Source organism: Malurus melanocephalus, unplaced genomic scaffold (assembly GCF_030028575.1).
Source record: "Malurus melanocephalus ecotype Western Australia unplaced genomic scaffold, MMel_1.1 scaffold_191, whole genome shotgun sequence".
Taxonomy (NCBI): domain Eukaryota; kingdom Metazoa; phylum Chordata; class Aves; order Passeriformes; family Maluridae; genus Malurus; species Malurus melanocephalus.
Window position 1 is genome coordinate 639,406 of NW_026623423.1, and position 14,434 is coordinate 653,839.

Below are 14,434 nucleotides of genomic sequence, written 5' to 3' on the forward strand. Positions count from 1 at the left end.
TCTTTTATTTGAGCACATCTACTTCTTGGGAGAAACACTCACGGCACCTTTTTACAGATGCCACAACCGTGAAGAAAAGTAAATCCTCTATCTGCTAGATTTCYACAGAGGCGTTATCTCCCGGTCCTCCATTTTCTCTAAGTGCTCTTCTTCAGTCAAGTGCCCATCTCCACATTCCATGAAGTGTTGTCTACTCACCAACCCCATGACATAATACAGTTGTACACTCAGATGGTTGCTCTCAAAACCTCTTTAAATCCTTCTGGAAACCACTGGCACAGGAAGAGAATGCACATACACAGAATTAAGCATCAACACTGATCTTTTCTCAGACTTGCATTCCTACTCCTGTTGGTTTTTTCARTCCCAATCTTTGTTTGCAGGGTCCATGTTCTTCCCCTTTCCAAACCTTTGCTGACATTCAGTCCACTGGTCATCCTTCCACAACTTAAATGTCTTCTTGTCTTTGACAAATGCACATTTTTTTGCAAAATGAGAAGTTTTAGCTTGGTTCTAAACAGCAGSAGTTTCTAATTTCTACATGTCAAAGCTGGGCTAAATATCGAGGCTAGTAGGTTAGAATCCTACCTTTGAGATACTACAGCTTTTCAGGGGACTTCTTGATTGATTGCTAAGTTTCCATGTTCCTAGAATTTTGATTGTGTCAAGGATTGTATCCCACTTTAAAAGACTCAGGGTCTCAGACCCCACAAAAGCTGAGCAGAATCCATAACAGATGTACTACTCTGCCCCAGTCATTTGGAAAACCCAATTCAACATCTGACAAGTTAAGACAGGCTCCCTGAAGGGATTCTGGGCTCTAAGTGCAGAGGTGTAGTGTACATTTCCAAAGGTACTCACTGATTTTTCTTAAGTGAATTGGTTACAGAAACCTAAAAGACCCAACTAATCTCCCAGGAAAAATCTCTAAGGGACTCTAGAAGTGGTGAGCAGTGACAGTGGTCCTTGACACTGGATCACTCCAAGAATGCATATCCCACAGTCCACTAAGAGAGGGAGACACATCTCCAGGAAAAGGTGCTTACTGGAATCTTCTACAGGAAAAGWCGAGTGTGAGGAGCTCTGTTACCTACCTATTCATACATGGACCAATAAACAGAGGCTACTTTTGGGTACCAATCCAATACTTACCTGTGTGCAGGACTTCTGATCACCTTCCTAAAAAACTTACAAGCATACCTACAAGCATACCTTAATACTGAGGAAGAAAAATTCTGTACCTAATGCACACTMTACAACCCCTACTCCTCTGCTCACATGCCATTTCCAGAGTCTGGGCTCTCCTTGCCCCCTGCTGCTTCCCCACAATGGCAAATTCACATCCTTCTGTGTCTGGGACAGCAGACAAAACCATTATGTGGAGTGCAAATATGCTCAGTTCAGCAACAGTCTAAGCCAGGCAGAGCTTTTAAGAGCCATTACTATTTTTTCATGGYATTTCAATGGTCTGTCTTTCTTCAYAGACCAATTGCTCCTGCTCTGAGCATCTATTTGGCTATTCCCACTGGGCATCTTGGTATGAGTGTGTTCAAGCTGAGTTAAAAGGGACCTGAAAGGCAGTGAATTCCAACAGTGTCCTCCTAAAGTCTGATATGTATTTCCCTAAAACTAGAAATGMCTTCTGGAACAGGGTATTAACCGTATTACCCAAATTCACCCTGTTTTAGTTTTCACTATCAATTGATGCAGTGCACAGGTGGGTTCAGGATGCAAAAAACTAACTCCTAGGATAGGTAGAAGGAATAGTGGCAGCTTTCACTTGGACCTCTCAACAAGTCCCTTGCATCAACTTTTGTGGGATTCTTTTGCTGTACCACATCTCCTAAATTAAAGGACTAAAAAGCCATCTTTCTATTGCCTCAGCTTCTCAATAGAAATTGTCTCTTTCTTAGTCAGATTCCCATCTGCTGGAAAATAGCTGACTTCCAAGGAAGCAAAGACATGCTCAGCTTGCAATTAAGCTAAGATAAATATCAAACTGAACACCTRTTGGACCCTTTAATGTGCCACATTTTCCCAGACTCTAATTTCTGGTGTTTGCTTACCTAAGACCAACTAACTCCAGTAACCAGTGAATCCGAACTTGTTCAATGCCGCCATGTGGAACAGAAGAAATGTAGGCAAGGTTCAGCTCTTGGTCTTTGCTCAGGTCAAACAGGTCAGCACGACTGTGAGGCAAAGGAGGGCTTCAGAAGAAGACAGACAGAAAAGAAACACATTGCAGTATCAAATAACAGTTCCACTGGGCATGCAACGATTCCTGTGCTACAACACTACACCTGCATGTTCCTACATGGCATGAGGAGTACAGCGTAACATGAGATGAAAGCAAAATGGAGTTGCAGGTTATTTGGAGCTAACTGGCTATTCATGTCATAAAATAGATTACAACCTGGGTGCATCTCAGTGCCATGCTCAAAGGAAAACCTTGACAGCAGTCACTGCTGCACACACAGAAATCTCAGGCAGCTGTGGACTGAGGAAACCATATAGTGACAGTTGTCTTGTCTCTCCRAAACTAATCATAAAGGAGCTCAGCGTCTTTTAGGCTTTGCAGTAGCAGTCAGACTTGCTGACGTCTGCAGTAAGAAAAATATGGGCTTRACTTCCCTGTTGAAGTTCATGCAGTGACATGAATTCTTTCTCTGCTGTGAATACTATTACACTTGTTAGAAACAAAATTGGATGCTGAGAGCCTTCACGTTCTTCAGCAGCCACGTTCAGCTCTCCTTAAGCATAAGACAGCACACGAGTGTATGGTTTGAGGTTTCCATGCTTGATTCTGGAAGCAGTTTAACAGGCTTATGGCCATACAGCAATGATCATATTGACTTTGATGTCTACTTATTATATTGAAATTAACATTACYCTGTGGCTGTTCCTATCTCTACAGATAAATACTACAAGATGGAGATCTCAGCCCCACCCTTCACAAGTTAGAAACTTAGAATGCTGCACAGTTCACTGGGTTTGGGCATAACTAAGGATTTTCATAAAGCCTCCTCATATTGTGCACATTCTGAATGATAAAGCATTTGTAWTACAATAAGGATAAAACACTGTCCCTCAGGCTTGGTAAAAACACATCCATGTATCTTCATACTGCAGCAAGAGATGACTTGTGCTTTAACTACACACTATAAATATATAAGCTGTTTCAGTCAAAACTGTTCTAGTTTATACCTTGCCTATYGTATTCTGTCTCCTGTGATGTCGATTAGACTTGTACTGACTGTAACTATGTTGGGAAGAGTCATAACATSGTTCTTGCATACTCCATACCCATCCATATTATAATCATCTAACCACTGAGATCCCACGAAATGAACCTGAACCAATGAATAAGGACAATGTCAACAATCAGACTCTAATGGAGTGCTTTAATACTACTCTGAAATTCAAACCAGCTTCTTCCGTTCAACAGGTGCCAAAAGAAAGGTGACGGAATAGTGGGTTTTGTTAGTAGTGCTATGAGTGTCTGTCCTTYCCTGTTCTGAGTGCAAAGTACCCATCCAAGAGAACTTCACGCCTTGCTCCCAGGCTCTCTCAGCTGCTGATCCACAGCTGTGCACTTGCCCAGAAAAGCAGCTTTAGCAGCTGGAACTCAGTTGTGCCACTGYGTGAGCTTTCAAGGGACTTTGAGAAATAGCAGTGTTGGCCAGGTGTTATAATGAGTAACTGCTGACCTATGAATAACCTCTGCCTCTGCTCCTCTGCCTTTCCCTCATGTGCCTTTCATGTTTGCAGCTTCCCAAGGTTTTTCACGCAATTAAAACCATGGGTGTTTAYTAGGCTGCAGTTTAAATGGGCTAAACGTACTATCCATAAGGCAGATTTTCATTAATATTTCCTAATATTGCAAGCAAAATTTAAAACAAAAACGTGAAACGAGAAAATGAAAAGGTCCTGAAAGCCCAAACATTTCATCAGAATGTATTTTAGGCCCTGTTCTGTTTTCGCCCTCATGGAAAACTAAAGAAAAATCTTGCAAGTTTTGCATTATGGCACACTTTATGAAACATATCAGAAAAAGTGCACAAATTCCTTTTTCTAAAACACATGCTGATTCCATCCCTATTGCAACACTTTTCCATAGAAATGTAATTTAACCCACTGTATGCCTAAATGAAGGAGATCATTGTAATTTTAGAGCAGGATACAAGCACGGCAGCAGAACATTCCATCTTTTGCTTTCATGCCTGCTAGAAGCCTTTAGGAACTTTACAAAACTTGAAGGCTGCTCCAACTCCAGTTAGCTGAGCAAGACTGGACCTTCTCCAAGAAGCAAAGCAGTATCACAGTACAGTGGCAGAGCTTGGATTCCTGCATTCCAGCCCTCCCCTTAACTTAGGTCAACCTGACCCACTGGCCTCATCACGAATATGGTGCATCTGGAAAATGTTTGTAAAGAAGAATGAACTCCTAGAACTATCCGTCTTTTGTCTGTTAGTACGGGAACTATCGTAAGTTTTGCCTGGGGCCCTTCAGGGGCCTTGGCAATGGAAACACTGAAAAGTAAAGGGAAATGAGTTGTTAGTACCTACTAACACATGTAYTGTGCTGGGGACGAAAAAGAATTTTACACGTTCGAGGGGGCAAGGAAGCAAGTCAGAGAGAGAAGGAATGTCGACGAGGCCTATTTTTTGGCCAGTTCATATTAACTGGCAACATCCCACATCCCGCCCTGCACTAGTGGAGCTGGTCCAGGAGCAGGCTAAGCAGCAAGGGACGGCAAGGGCCCTCTGATCCCAGAGCAGCAAGCCCGGGCGAACCTGGGTTCCTCCAGGTAGGCAGCCCTGGGRATCGAGGGGGCGGGATGCCGCCGGGGGGAGGGCCGGAGCACCTCTGCCCAGCGGCTCAGGGCCCGCGGCCGCTCGAGCGGTGCGCGCTTACCAGAAGCCAGTGCTCCTCCAAAAGTGCTGCAGGGGCCGCTCGGCTCGTCGGGCATCCACGTACACCTCGTACGCCGCGGAGCCCGCGCCCAGCGGCACCAGCAGCAGCCACAGCAGCGGCCCCATGGCGCCGCGAGGGCCGCGGGGCCGCGGAGCGGGGCCCCACCACCGCCCGCTGCCGACGCGCCAGGGCACGCCCAGGGGCCGAGAGGCCCCCGCCCCCCGGGGCCCCGAGGCCGGGCGGCCTCCTGCCCGCCGTGCTGCCCACGACCCCGCAGCGCTGTGGCCGTGCCCCGGTGCCGCCGGTTCCCGGGACYGTCCCCGCGGCGGTGCCGCCGGGCGGGCGGAGGCGGCGGGGGCTGCGCCTCTCCCGCGCCCCACACGGGGGCGGTGCGCACCGCCACGCCCGCGCTCCCTGTGCCAGGCCCGGGGGAAGGCCGCGCTGACGGGAGCGGAACCGCCCTCCTTCTCCGGAAAAGCGTAGGGGCAGGGTGGGAGTTGTGTCCGCTGGCTACGTGTAAACCCGTGTATTGATCCSGGCATGGCAAGGGGGAATGTGCGCTCTCAGCACAGAAAGCCAGCCGCATCCTGGGCTGCATCCAAAGCAGCGTGGGCAGCAGCGGAGGGAGGGGATTGTGCCCCTCTGCTCTGCTCTGCTCTGCTGAGACCCCACCTGGAACACTGCATCCGGTTCTGTGATCCGCTACAGGAAGGACGTGGACGTGTTGGAGCAGGTCCAGAGAAGGGCYGTGAAGTTTATAAGCTGTGCTCCCCTGCACAGTTAGGCTAAGAAAGTCGGGGCTGTTCAATCCCATAAAGTAACGGATACACACTGAAAGAGGGGATGTKTAGGTTAGTTACTGGGAAGAAATTTTTTACGGTGAGGGTGGTGAGACAGTGAAACAGGTTGCYCAGGAAGGCTGTGAATGCCCCAACCCTGGCACTGTTCAAAGCTGGGTTGAATAAAGCCTTGAGCAACCTGATCTAGTGGGAGGTGTCCYTGCCCATGGCAGGGGGATATTGGGACAGTTGATCTTTAGGGTCCCTAACAGCCCKTAACATTCTATGATTGCATGACTCTATGAAGCGCTCTGTAGGTGCTTTATCACACACAGCTTGTGGCTTGATTCTCTTACGTGCTTGTTTGTTGCCATGAATACCTGAGGAGTGGGTTTTCCGTGGGGTGGGACTCTCATCTTCAGTATCATTCTCATTTATCTATTGGTGTGCCTTTGGGAATGTTGGCAAGCCTTCCAGGCAGGGAATCCAGTTCTGTGCTGCCCCCGTAGCTGGGACAACAGCTGCCTTTGGGTGAGTGCAGCTGCCTGGGCTTCAGTGAGGGCTGATGGCATTATGCCAGCTGGAAAGGGTGATCCATGGGAGAAGGATCTTGCATCCATTCAAGCTGGCTTTTTTTTTTTTTTTTTTTTTTTTTTTTTTTTCCTAGCTTCCTCTCCAGGGGGATTGATTGGAGGAGATGAACACCAAATGCCATACTGTGATTTTTTTGCTCATTAACACCAACCCTGCCTCTCACTGTCTTTAAGTTTGGAGGGTTTGTTGTGGAGCACAAGATGCCAGCACCTAGCTGAGTTGTACGTGGAAGCTATCCCTTGCAGAGGAGCCAACAGCTCAGGCTCCAACCAAAGACTTAGCCACAAATTTCAGCAAAATGTTATTTGCAAGGGAGAAATCCCATGAAAACCCCATAGGTTCTACCGCAGACCATTCCTGTTGACATCAGGAAGGCTTGAGCCTTGGAGACCAAGCTGACTTTTCCTCACACACTGCTAAAACAAAACTGTTGCATTCAGCTTGGCTGATTTCAAAGTCTCATCTGGAAGACAAGGTGTCAAACCAATACTATGCTCTTTTTGGCCAGGAAGCTTGGGCTGCCCTCAGGCATGATATCAGGCATGTTGTAGAAAGTCCTGAAACACCACAAAGGCATGGATGCAGATGGGGCTCTGTTGACATTTTGGAGAAGTCTCTCTCAGAGCTCCAGAAAAGTCTCTTCCTTGGGAGTCTGATAAGAACATGACCTACAGAGTGTTTCCAAGAGGGTCATTCTCAGAAATTGGTATAAGGGCTAAAGACAATGTCCCCCTTGTTTTCTGTGACTTATCCCAAGGAGTGGGCAAGTGCTACATGTAGGCCTCCCCATTTGGGAGACAGATGATGAGCTAAAACCCCTGCTAGAGGAGAGACTCAACAAAAGTCRTCAAAACCTTCATCAGCTGCAGGTTTCTCTTCCACATCTAACAAAGCAGCCAACAAGATTTTTCAAGGTTCTTGAGAAGAATTGTGATCCCCCTCAGTTCTTCAGTAAGAGAAGAACTTGGTGCCTCCTGTCAGAAAATCCAGCAGAGTTATATGAGCCCTGTGAAGGAGCCCAATACACCTCTGTTCCCASAACATCTCAGGGCTGTTACGGGGGAGCAGCTGGGTCCATACAGCTTTTTCCCAAGGTCGTCAACTGGATCAACATGCTCCTGGCAGCATTTGCAAGCCAAATGCCAGGCTACACTGGTGAAACTCTGTGGCATGCTCTGCAATTCTCCCAAGCCTCTTCTTTGCAGAGCAGCGCAAATGTCAGGATTACCTCGGATTATCTCCAACACCCAGTTAACCGTGCTTAAAAGTCTTATCCTAAGCTAAACACAYATGCTCGAGTTTCTGTGAGTATAGGTCCGAACATGGCAGGCAGAGTCATATTAAAGAACCTGRTCTAGGGGAAGTTCCCATTTCCTTTGACGTGCTCCTCTAGGAGCTGAGAAATGTCCAGCAGCAGATTTTCTGTGTAGCATTTTACCAGGGAGGCTTTCCACAGCTGACACTCCTACCCAAAGTACACGGCCTCCTMCCACCTCCCTGCAAAGACTGAATGAGAGCTCTTCCTATCCTGAGGCATTCCTGAAGAGGCATATAGGCATGGAGAATGGATAGCAGCACTGTTTGCTGGCCCTTTGCAGTATATTGAAGCCAACCCTTCCCAGCTATCTGGCCAGCTTAAAATCCTCCAGTGTCTCAAGCTGGGCAAATGAATGATATAAAACCTGTTACTTTTGAGCTGAATCACTCCTCTGAGAAAGACTGCATAAGGCATTTGGTTCCAGCAGCAATCCCTGCAACACCCCTGCAGAAGTTTTGGGAACGTAGACATTACAGGCTCCTTCAGGCATGTCAGGGAGCTGGTAGTTTCCTGCTGTATTTTCTTTCTCTGTGAAGATGTACATGCAAAATGCACAGGGAATATGTGTGTATGTATTGGGATAGTGTGTGTGTGTGTGTGTGTGTGTGTGTGCTTTTCTGTTCAGATACCTCCAGCTCATTTAGCACTTAATTGAATTATAAATACGGTTCCAAAGGGCATCCCTGGGAGTGCCAAGATGACTTTATCCCATAGCCATCTCATGACAGAAACAAGACTTTTGTTATAGCATATGGAACTKGAAGCCTAAAATTATCTGGATGTTTTTGTAATAACTAACTACCGGTAAGGCATTCCAGGGTTTATAACAGCCTTTGCTTCTTGGATAACTTCACATTCCCACATGGTAGCAGCTGGTTTTTGGGCAGATGGACTCAGCTGAATAGTCTCAAATTTCATGTTACATCTAATCCAATTACTTCTGTCCTGGTCTTTTTCCCTTCCACTGTTTCCTTATTGCTGCTTCCCATATRTCAGGTCCAACAGGAAGGAAGCTGAGAGGAGGACAATTCATCCAGTGGACTACCTGGGAAGCATCCCTTTTTTTTTGGTTCAGTTTGTTTTCTTRTGCACAGGTTAAGCTGCAGGAACATGACTCTGTGTAGTCTGGTAGTCCACAATAGAAGAAGCACATGGACAGAGGTAGGAGAGAATTAGATCAGCCATGACTGAACTGCCTGCTGGTAGGATGGAGAAAGCATAGTATGAAATAGTGCTCCAATCTGTGCATTTCTATAGTTTCCATAGCATGGGCAGCCTTGTAAAATCTAACTCTACAAGATGCTGTTTCTTGCAGGAAGCTAGCAGTTCCTTACACTCATCTCAACCACCAAATTGCCATTGTGCTCCTAGATCTCTGCAACATACTGAAGTTATCAGACATGTATAYCTCATATCAGAGTCTTACCAGCAACACAGCGTGGATCTTAGTTCTGCTTTTCTTATGGAGGGCTGTTTTTTAAAGCTCAGTTTAGGGCAATATTGCAGCTATTGGGTTTTGTGAGCCCCAAGACTTCCTTCTTTCTCAATTAATTTCCTGCCTTTGGGATGAGTGATTGAACTGGAAGTGGCCTGTAGCTGTCTGTTGCCTTTCCCCTCAGCTGGATGGTGCTATGCTGCCTTGAGACCTACAGTACCTCTAGCCCCAGGTTTCTACCAACAGGCTGTGCAGGTTGCAGGCAGACAGAATACATGCTCTCTGGTGCTGATTGCCTGTGCTGGACTTGCTTTTCTTGCAGTGAGCAGCCCCAGACAGAAGTGGTACATCATGCAGGAGCGTGGGTACACTCCTGAGGGAGCTTGAAAGCTTGAAGGTGCCTGGGACATGTTGTCTTAGAGTTGCATGGGATTATCTGGGATTGATCAGTTGTGTAGGAGTGAACAGGGTTAGTTACTCCGTTGTGTAGGGTGGGTTGTGCCATTTCTACCCAAGGGCTTCAGATTTTTTAGTTTCTGCTTCTTTCCTAGTGAGACACCATGAATTTTTTTCCCAACTCCCACTTTTGGTCTAGATAGATAAAACTCTGACAAGTTTAGAAGTGTTTCATGTTTTTTCTGGACTGTCTGGACTTCTAAGCTAAGGTGTTCTGCACCCTGAGGAGATCAACTGCTGGTGTATAACATAGTCTGGGTGGATGCAGACAGACTCAGAGTGATGAAAATACTTCTCAGCCCTTCACAAGTGCTTTTCTCATTACTTAGTTTACCTAAGAGATGGTTAGGAGGTCTTTTTATCACCTCTGCTGAATACAACAAATTTAACAAGTATTATGTGAATGCTTCAAATTCTAGACACCATCCATCTGCATATCTTTAATATCCCAAAGCTGGCTACATCCAAGGCCAGGGTTTGACATCTCCCAGCATTTGCAATATTCTAATATCCTTGTAACTGTAATTGAATTGTAATAATTCTAATATCCTCAGTACATTTCATCCAGTGCACATCGCCTAGGGTTACTTGTTAAATGCTCTCTCATTTTTCCAGGGACGTKGGCCTTATCACCCAGGTGTCACCTTCTGTTCCACCATGATTGAACATGACTCAAGGAGGTTGTTTTGCTGCAGTTCAGCATTGTACAACTATTTTTGTCTTCAGATGTAACCTGGTACATCTAATTCTGTCATTATGACTGTTAGGCTGAGGGCTTCACATCAGCCTGACTGTTGTCTCAGGGCTTGTCTTGGTCCAAGATTGTTTTAACTGTGGTAAGGGTTGCTTGACAGTTGTGTGACTGTTGCCTAAATTTTTTAACTTAGCTTAGTGAATAGCATCAAGGATAAAACRTAAATAGCATCAAGGATAAAATGTGACAGGCTGCAGCAAGGGTCAGCTTATCCTCGAGGAGGCTGGCAGCCTCATCACCATCCTTACCTTCATTATAAAAGGCAGTCAGGTTGGTCCAGCATGATTTCCCTTTAGGGAATCCGTGCTGACTACTCCTGATCACTTCTTGTCATCCATGTGGATAGAGATGGCCTCAAGAACAAAGTGCTCCATCTTCTTTCCAGGGATGGAAGTGACGCTGACTGGCCAGTAGTTCCCTGGGTCCTTCTTCTTGCTSTTTCTGAAGACTGGGGTGACATTTGCTTTCTTCCAGTCCTCAGGCACTTCTGACCACCATGGCTTCTCAAAGATCTAGAGTATAGTTGTAGGAGAAGTTCCCAGTGTCTGCAACCCTCTGATACCTTATGTGCACTGGGTCTCAGTGAGAAGGGGTGGTGCATCTGTGTTATCCTCTGTCAGCACCTCTCTTCTGCATGAGTGGGAATARCTGAAGACCAGAGGAGACACTTTCAAATTCTGTAGGTCGGCAGCAGTAGTGTTGTGTGCTACCATGCAAAGAACATTAAACCAGACCTTTCTCAGTGTTGAATTGCACTTCATAGTACTAAACCAGTGGAAGTTATGATCAGTCATTGGTAGCTGGGCATGAGCAAATTCTTGTACTGTAGTTACAGTTCCCAAATGCTACAAGTTTCATGCCAGCTTTTGTTTTGCTGCTGATCCAGATGGAAATTCTTATTATTTATGTATCTGTTTTTAATTTATCAGTTAACTTATAATTTGCCATAGTGCTCAGTTAAACAGAATCCAAGAGACCCTTTTTTTTTGTGAATTAGAATTAAATCCTCTGTATTCAGTCTGAAAGAAAGTTTTGGAAATCTGTGGTGTTGGTTGTGCAAAAACCAAAGATGGCTTATGGACAGAACTTTAGATTCAGGTTAGATGCCAGTCAACAATTAATAAATACACATTTGGAAGGCTGCCACCAAAATGGAAAGGCACAGGATGTCCACATATTCATTCTTTTGTTCCACGGGACATGGATTCTAACTGATATTTTGTAAGGGCTATGGAGAAGCAGAGGCAAAAATAGTAACAAATCAGAGAGTCCTCTAGAAAAATCAGAACAGCTACTCCATGAGTCTTCTGAAAAGCTTACATTGACTCGTTTTGTCTGAACAAGTCAACCCAGATGTACTCACTTAAAAATGTATCTCCTTTACCAAGCTACTTGCCACTCTGACACTTAAGTACAGCCTTAATTTCCATGTTACATCTCCGGTGGCTATCATATGAGCTTGTGAGTCAACTCATTAGCTTTTCCAGTTATGAACCATGTCAATTACTGAGAACATGAGTACTCTAACAGCACTGTGCTTGTGAGGCAAGTAAAGAAAACTAAGGACATTGGGCCACTACCCCTTTCAAAACAAGGAATGAAAATGTTTTCTTCTGCCATATGATCTTCTCAGCCTTATTGCTTATAACTAGTCAACCAAAGTTCAAAAAGAAATGYTCTGTCTTTCCTTCTACCATTACTACAGCAAACCTATGGTTTGTCTCTAATCCCTTTTATGTCTCTCTCATATAAGCTCTAATTAATATTTAATTCGTTACTGAAATCTTCCATTAAGGACTCACTTTATTTCTGGGAGGCACAGGGCCATCACAACTAGCACGTATCATTTGTTTGACAGTTTTATGGTTCAGCTAGAACAATTTGCAGAGCTGTCCATCAGTATCTTCCCTGTAGCTTTGCAGCCTTTCTATTTTAGTCATGAGCTACAGAATAGAGCAGAGTAACAGGCCACAGAGTGATACTTAGAAACTGAAGGAATGAAGTTCAGAAAAGCTGCTGGAAATACTGTGCCTAGTAATTTATTATATTGTTCTACTTRTTTTGCCATCAAAAGAGGAGCTGTGCTTCAGAGTTATCTTCTCAGCAGTGCAGGACTTGCAATATTTTTATTTCATGGGTTTACACAATTCTCCCCATCAAGAAGTATCACTAACTGTCGCTTCTCTGAAGCTGTATAGAGCGTGACAGACGCCTCTGCTGTCTTAGCATGGCCTTGGCAGTGCACTGTGGAAGGCTGGTAAAGCCTTTCTGCTCTCTTCCAGTGTTTGGGCATCATCTGAGAAGGCACCAGCAGGGAGAAAGGAAGAGATCTAAACAACTACAGCTGTTGGGCAGCTCTGCCTGTGCACTGCCTTGCAAAACCAGAACAAATCCATGCCCTTAACCCACCAGAGGTGGACAATCTCAGGCTGTCTGTGAAATGGCTGTGCATCTCTTACAGGTACTTGCATATAATTCTTTGGCATATATCCTCCCCTGAATTACCTGTCTTAGACTCTTATAAGAGATCTTGTATCTCAACAGCTTTACCTGTGGTCACAATTGTACACAAGCCATAAATAAATGGTGACAGTTTGTGATAACATTCTCATTTCACTGCCATTCCAAATGATAGTGCAGAATATTCATGCCAGCATTTCATACAGCTTCTCATGAAACCCATTCTTCTACAGKAGCAATGACCAACACATGAGCATCAGCCTCTTGCCAGCTGCTTGACCATTTTATATGGTGCTCTCAACAGGCTTTTTGTAATGGCAGAAGTCTGCTAAACCACACAATACTGTCAYGTGAGAAACCTGGGGTTTGCACTTCAGCCTTATAGCCATGCTTATTCTGTTGCAGAGTGAGAGAAACAAGTAATCCTGAAAATATGTGGGCACAGTGGTACTCAAGTAAGGTGGACTTGTTGCATGGCCTGAAAGATTGTTGCTGTGCTTGCCCACAGGTTTCCATTCAAGGAGAATGTGTAGGTTATAATTGTGGGTAGATAATTCATGGGAATTAAAGCTTCTCACGCAAGGTTTTCTCATTTGCCCAGTGGAAGAGTGGGTGTACTCAAATTAACCAAGTAGTTTTTCAGGGAAGAGAATTCTCAAAATAATGCATGTTAAAATGGGCCAATTTTGAAGTAAAGCAATATATTAAAACAGAACACGAGGTCATTCAGCTTCATGGGTTTGCAGCTGCTTCCCACATAGAGCATATGAATTCTTTTGCACATTTGGAATTCCCAGTTTTACYTCCTTCTGTAAATGGACTGGTGAACTCATTGAACTGGAGCATAACTGCTTTCCTCCAGAGCCCAAAGCACATTTAGCAGCTCAGCAGATACAAGCATCRCACACTCATTTGGGATTTTATGTATTTATGATATTTATGTATTTATGTATTTTATGTATTTATGTATTTATTTATGTATTTTATGTACATTTTTTGTATGTATTTATGGGATTTAAGCTGTATGCTTCTGTACCGTTAAGTGCTGTGATGAAGCCTAATCTGGACGGAACAGCATCATTGGAGGGATGATATTAACAGAGTGCATCCATTTCAAGTAGTCCTTGCACTTACTCTTGGGGCCTTCCCTGCCAATTGACATGGTTAGTAAAAATGCATATGCATGCACAAACACAAATACATAGATACATATTCCTCTGACCAAGAGAGTCAGCTCTCAATTTCTTGTCAGTCAGTGGTTTCTGTCTGCAGACAGGTATCCTTAGAGTGATGACACCCTGCATTATCCTTTTTCTACATGGTGGCTTCATTTTCCTTCATGGGGCATATTTTGCTGCTCCCAGATTTCTATCTTATTTTTTACAGTTTCTACCTGGCCAAATGGGTGAGAAAGGATGATTTTTTGTGGAAAAAGGATGTGCAAAGGAACAGTACTAATAGCTTTATTTTCAAAACCAGATCCTCTTCTTTGGCTTGTATTTTGCAAACTTCAACCATACTGATAAAAATTTCTGTACAGTTGTTGGGATTTTTGGGTTGAAGGTGGAAGGATGAAACAAAGTATTCAAGAGAATCGAGAGAAACAAAACAGAACTGAGAAATAACTTTGATAGCTATTTATGTGAGAAGTAACAAAGTATTCTGTGGGTAAAGGCTACCCAGGCAGTAAAATCTAGATGTGTTTATCAGACTGGCTTTAAATG

General features: G+C 44.7%; 1 protein-coding gene across 1 annotated transcript in view; it reads right to left on the reverse strand.

The window, feature by feature from the left end:
- Positions 1 to 5,266, reverse strand: part of IDUA (alpha-L-iduronidase) — a 45,008-nt gene extending 39,742 nt beyond the window's left edge. The window contains exons 1-2 of the mRNA XM_057373250.1: positions 4,915 to 5,266; positions 2,067 to 2,207 (exon numbers count right to left, since the gene is read on the reverse strand). Coding sequence (XP_057229233.1) covers positions 2,067 to 2,207; positions 4,915 to 5,039 — 266 coding nt within the window. The 5' untranslated portion in view covers positions 5,040 to 5,266. The remainder of the gene's footprint in view (positions 1 to 2,066; positions 2,208 to 4,914) is intronic.
- Between the last annotated feature and the right edge of the window lie 9,168 nt (positions 5,267 to 14,434).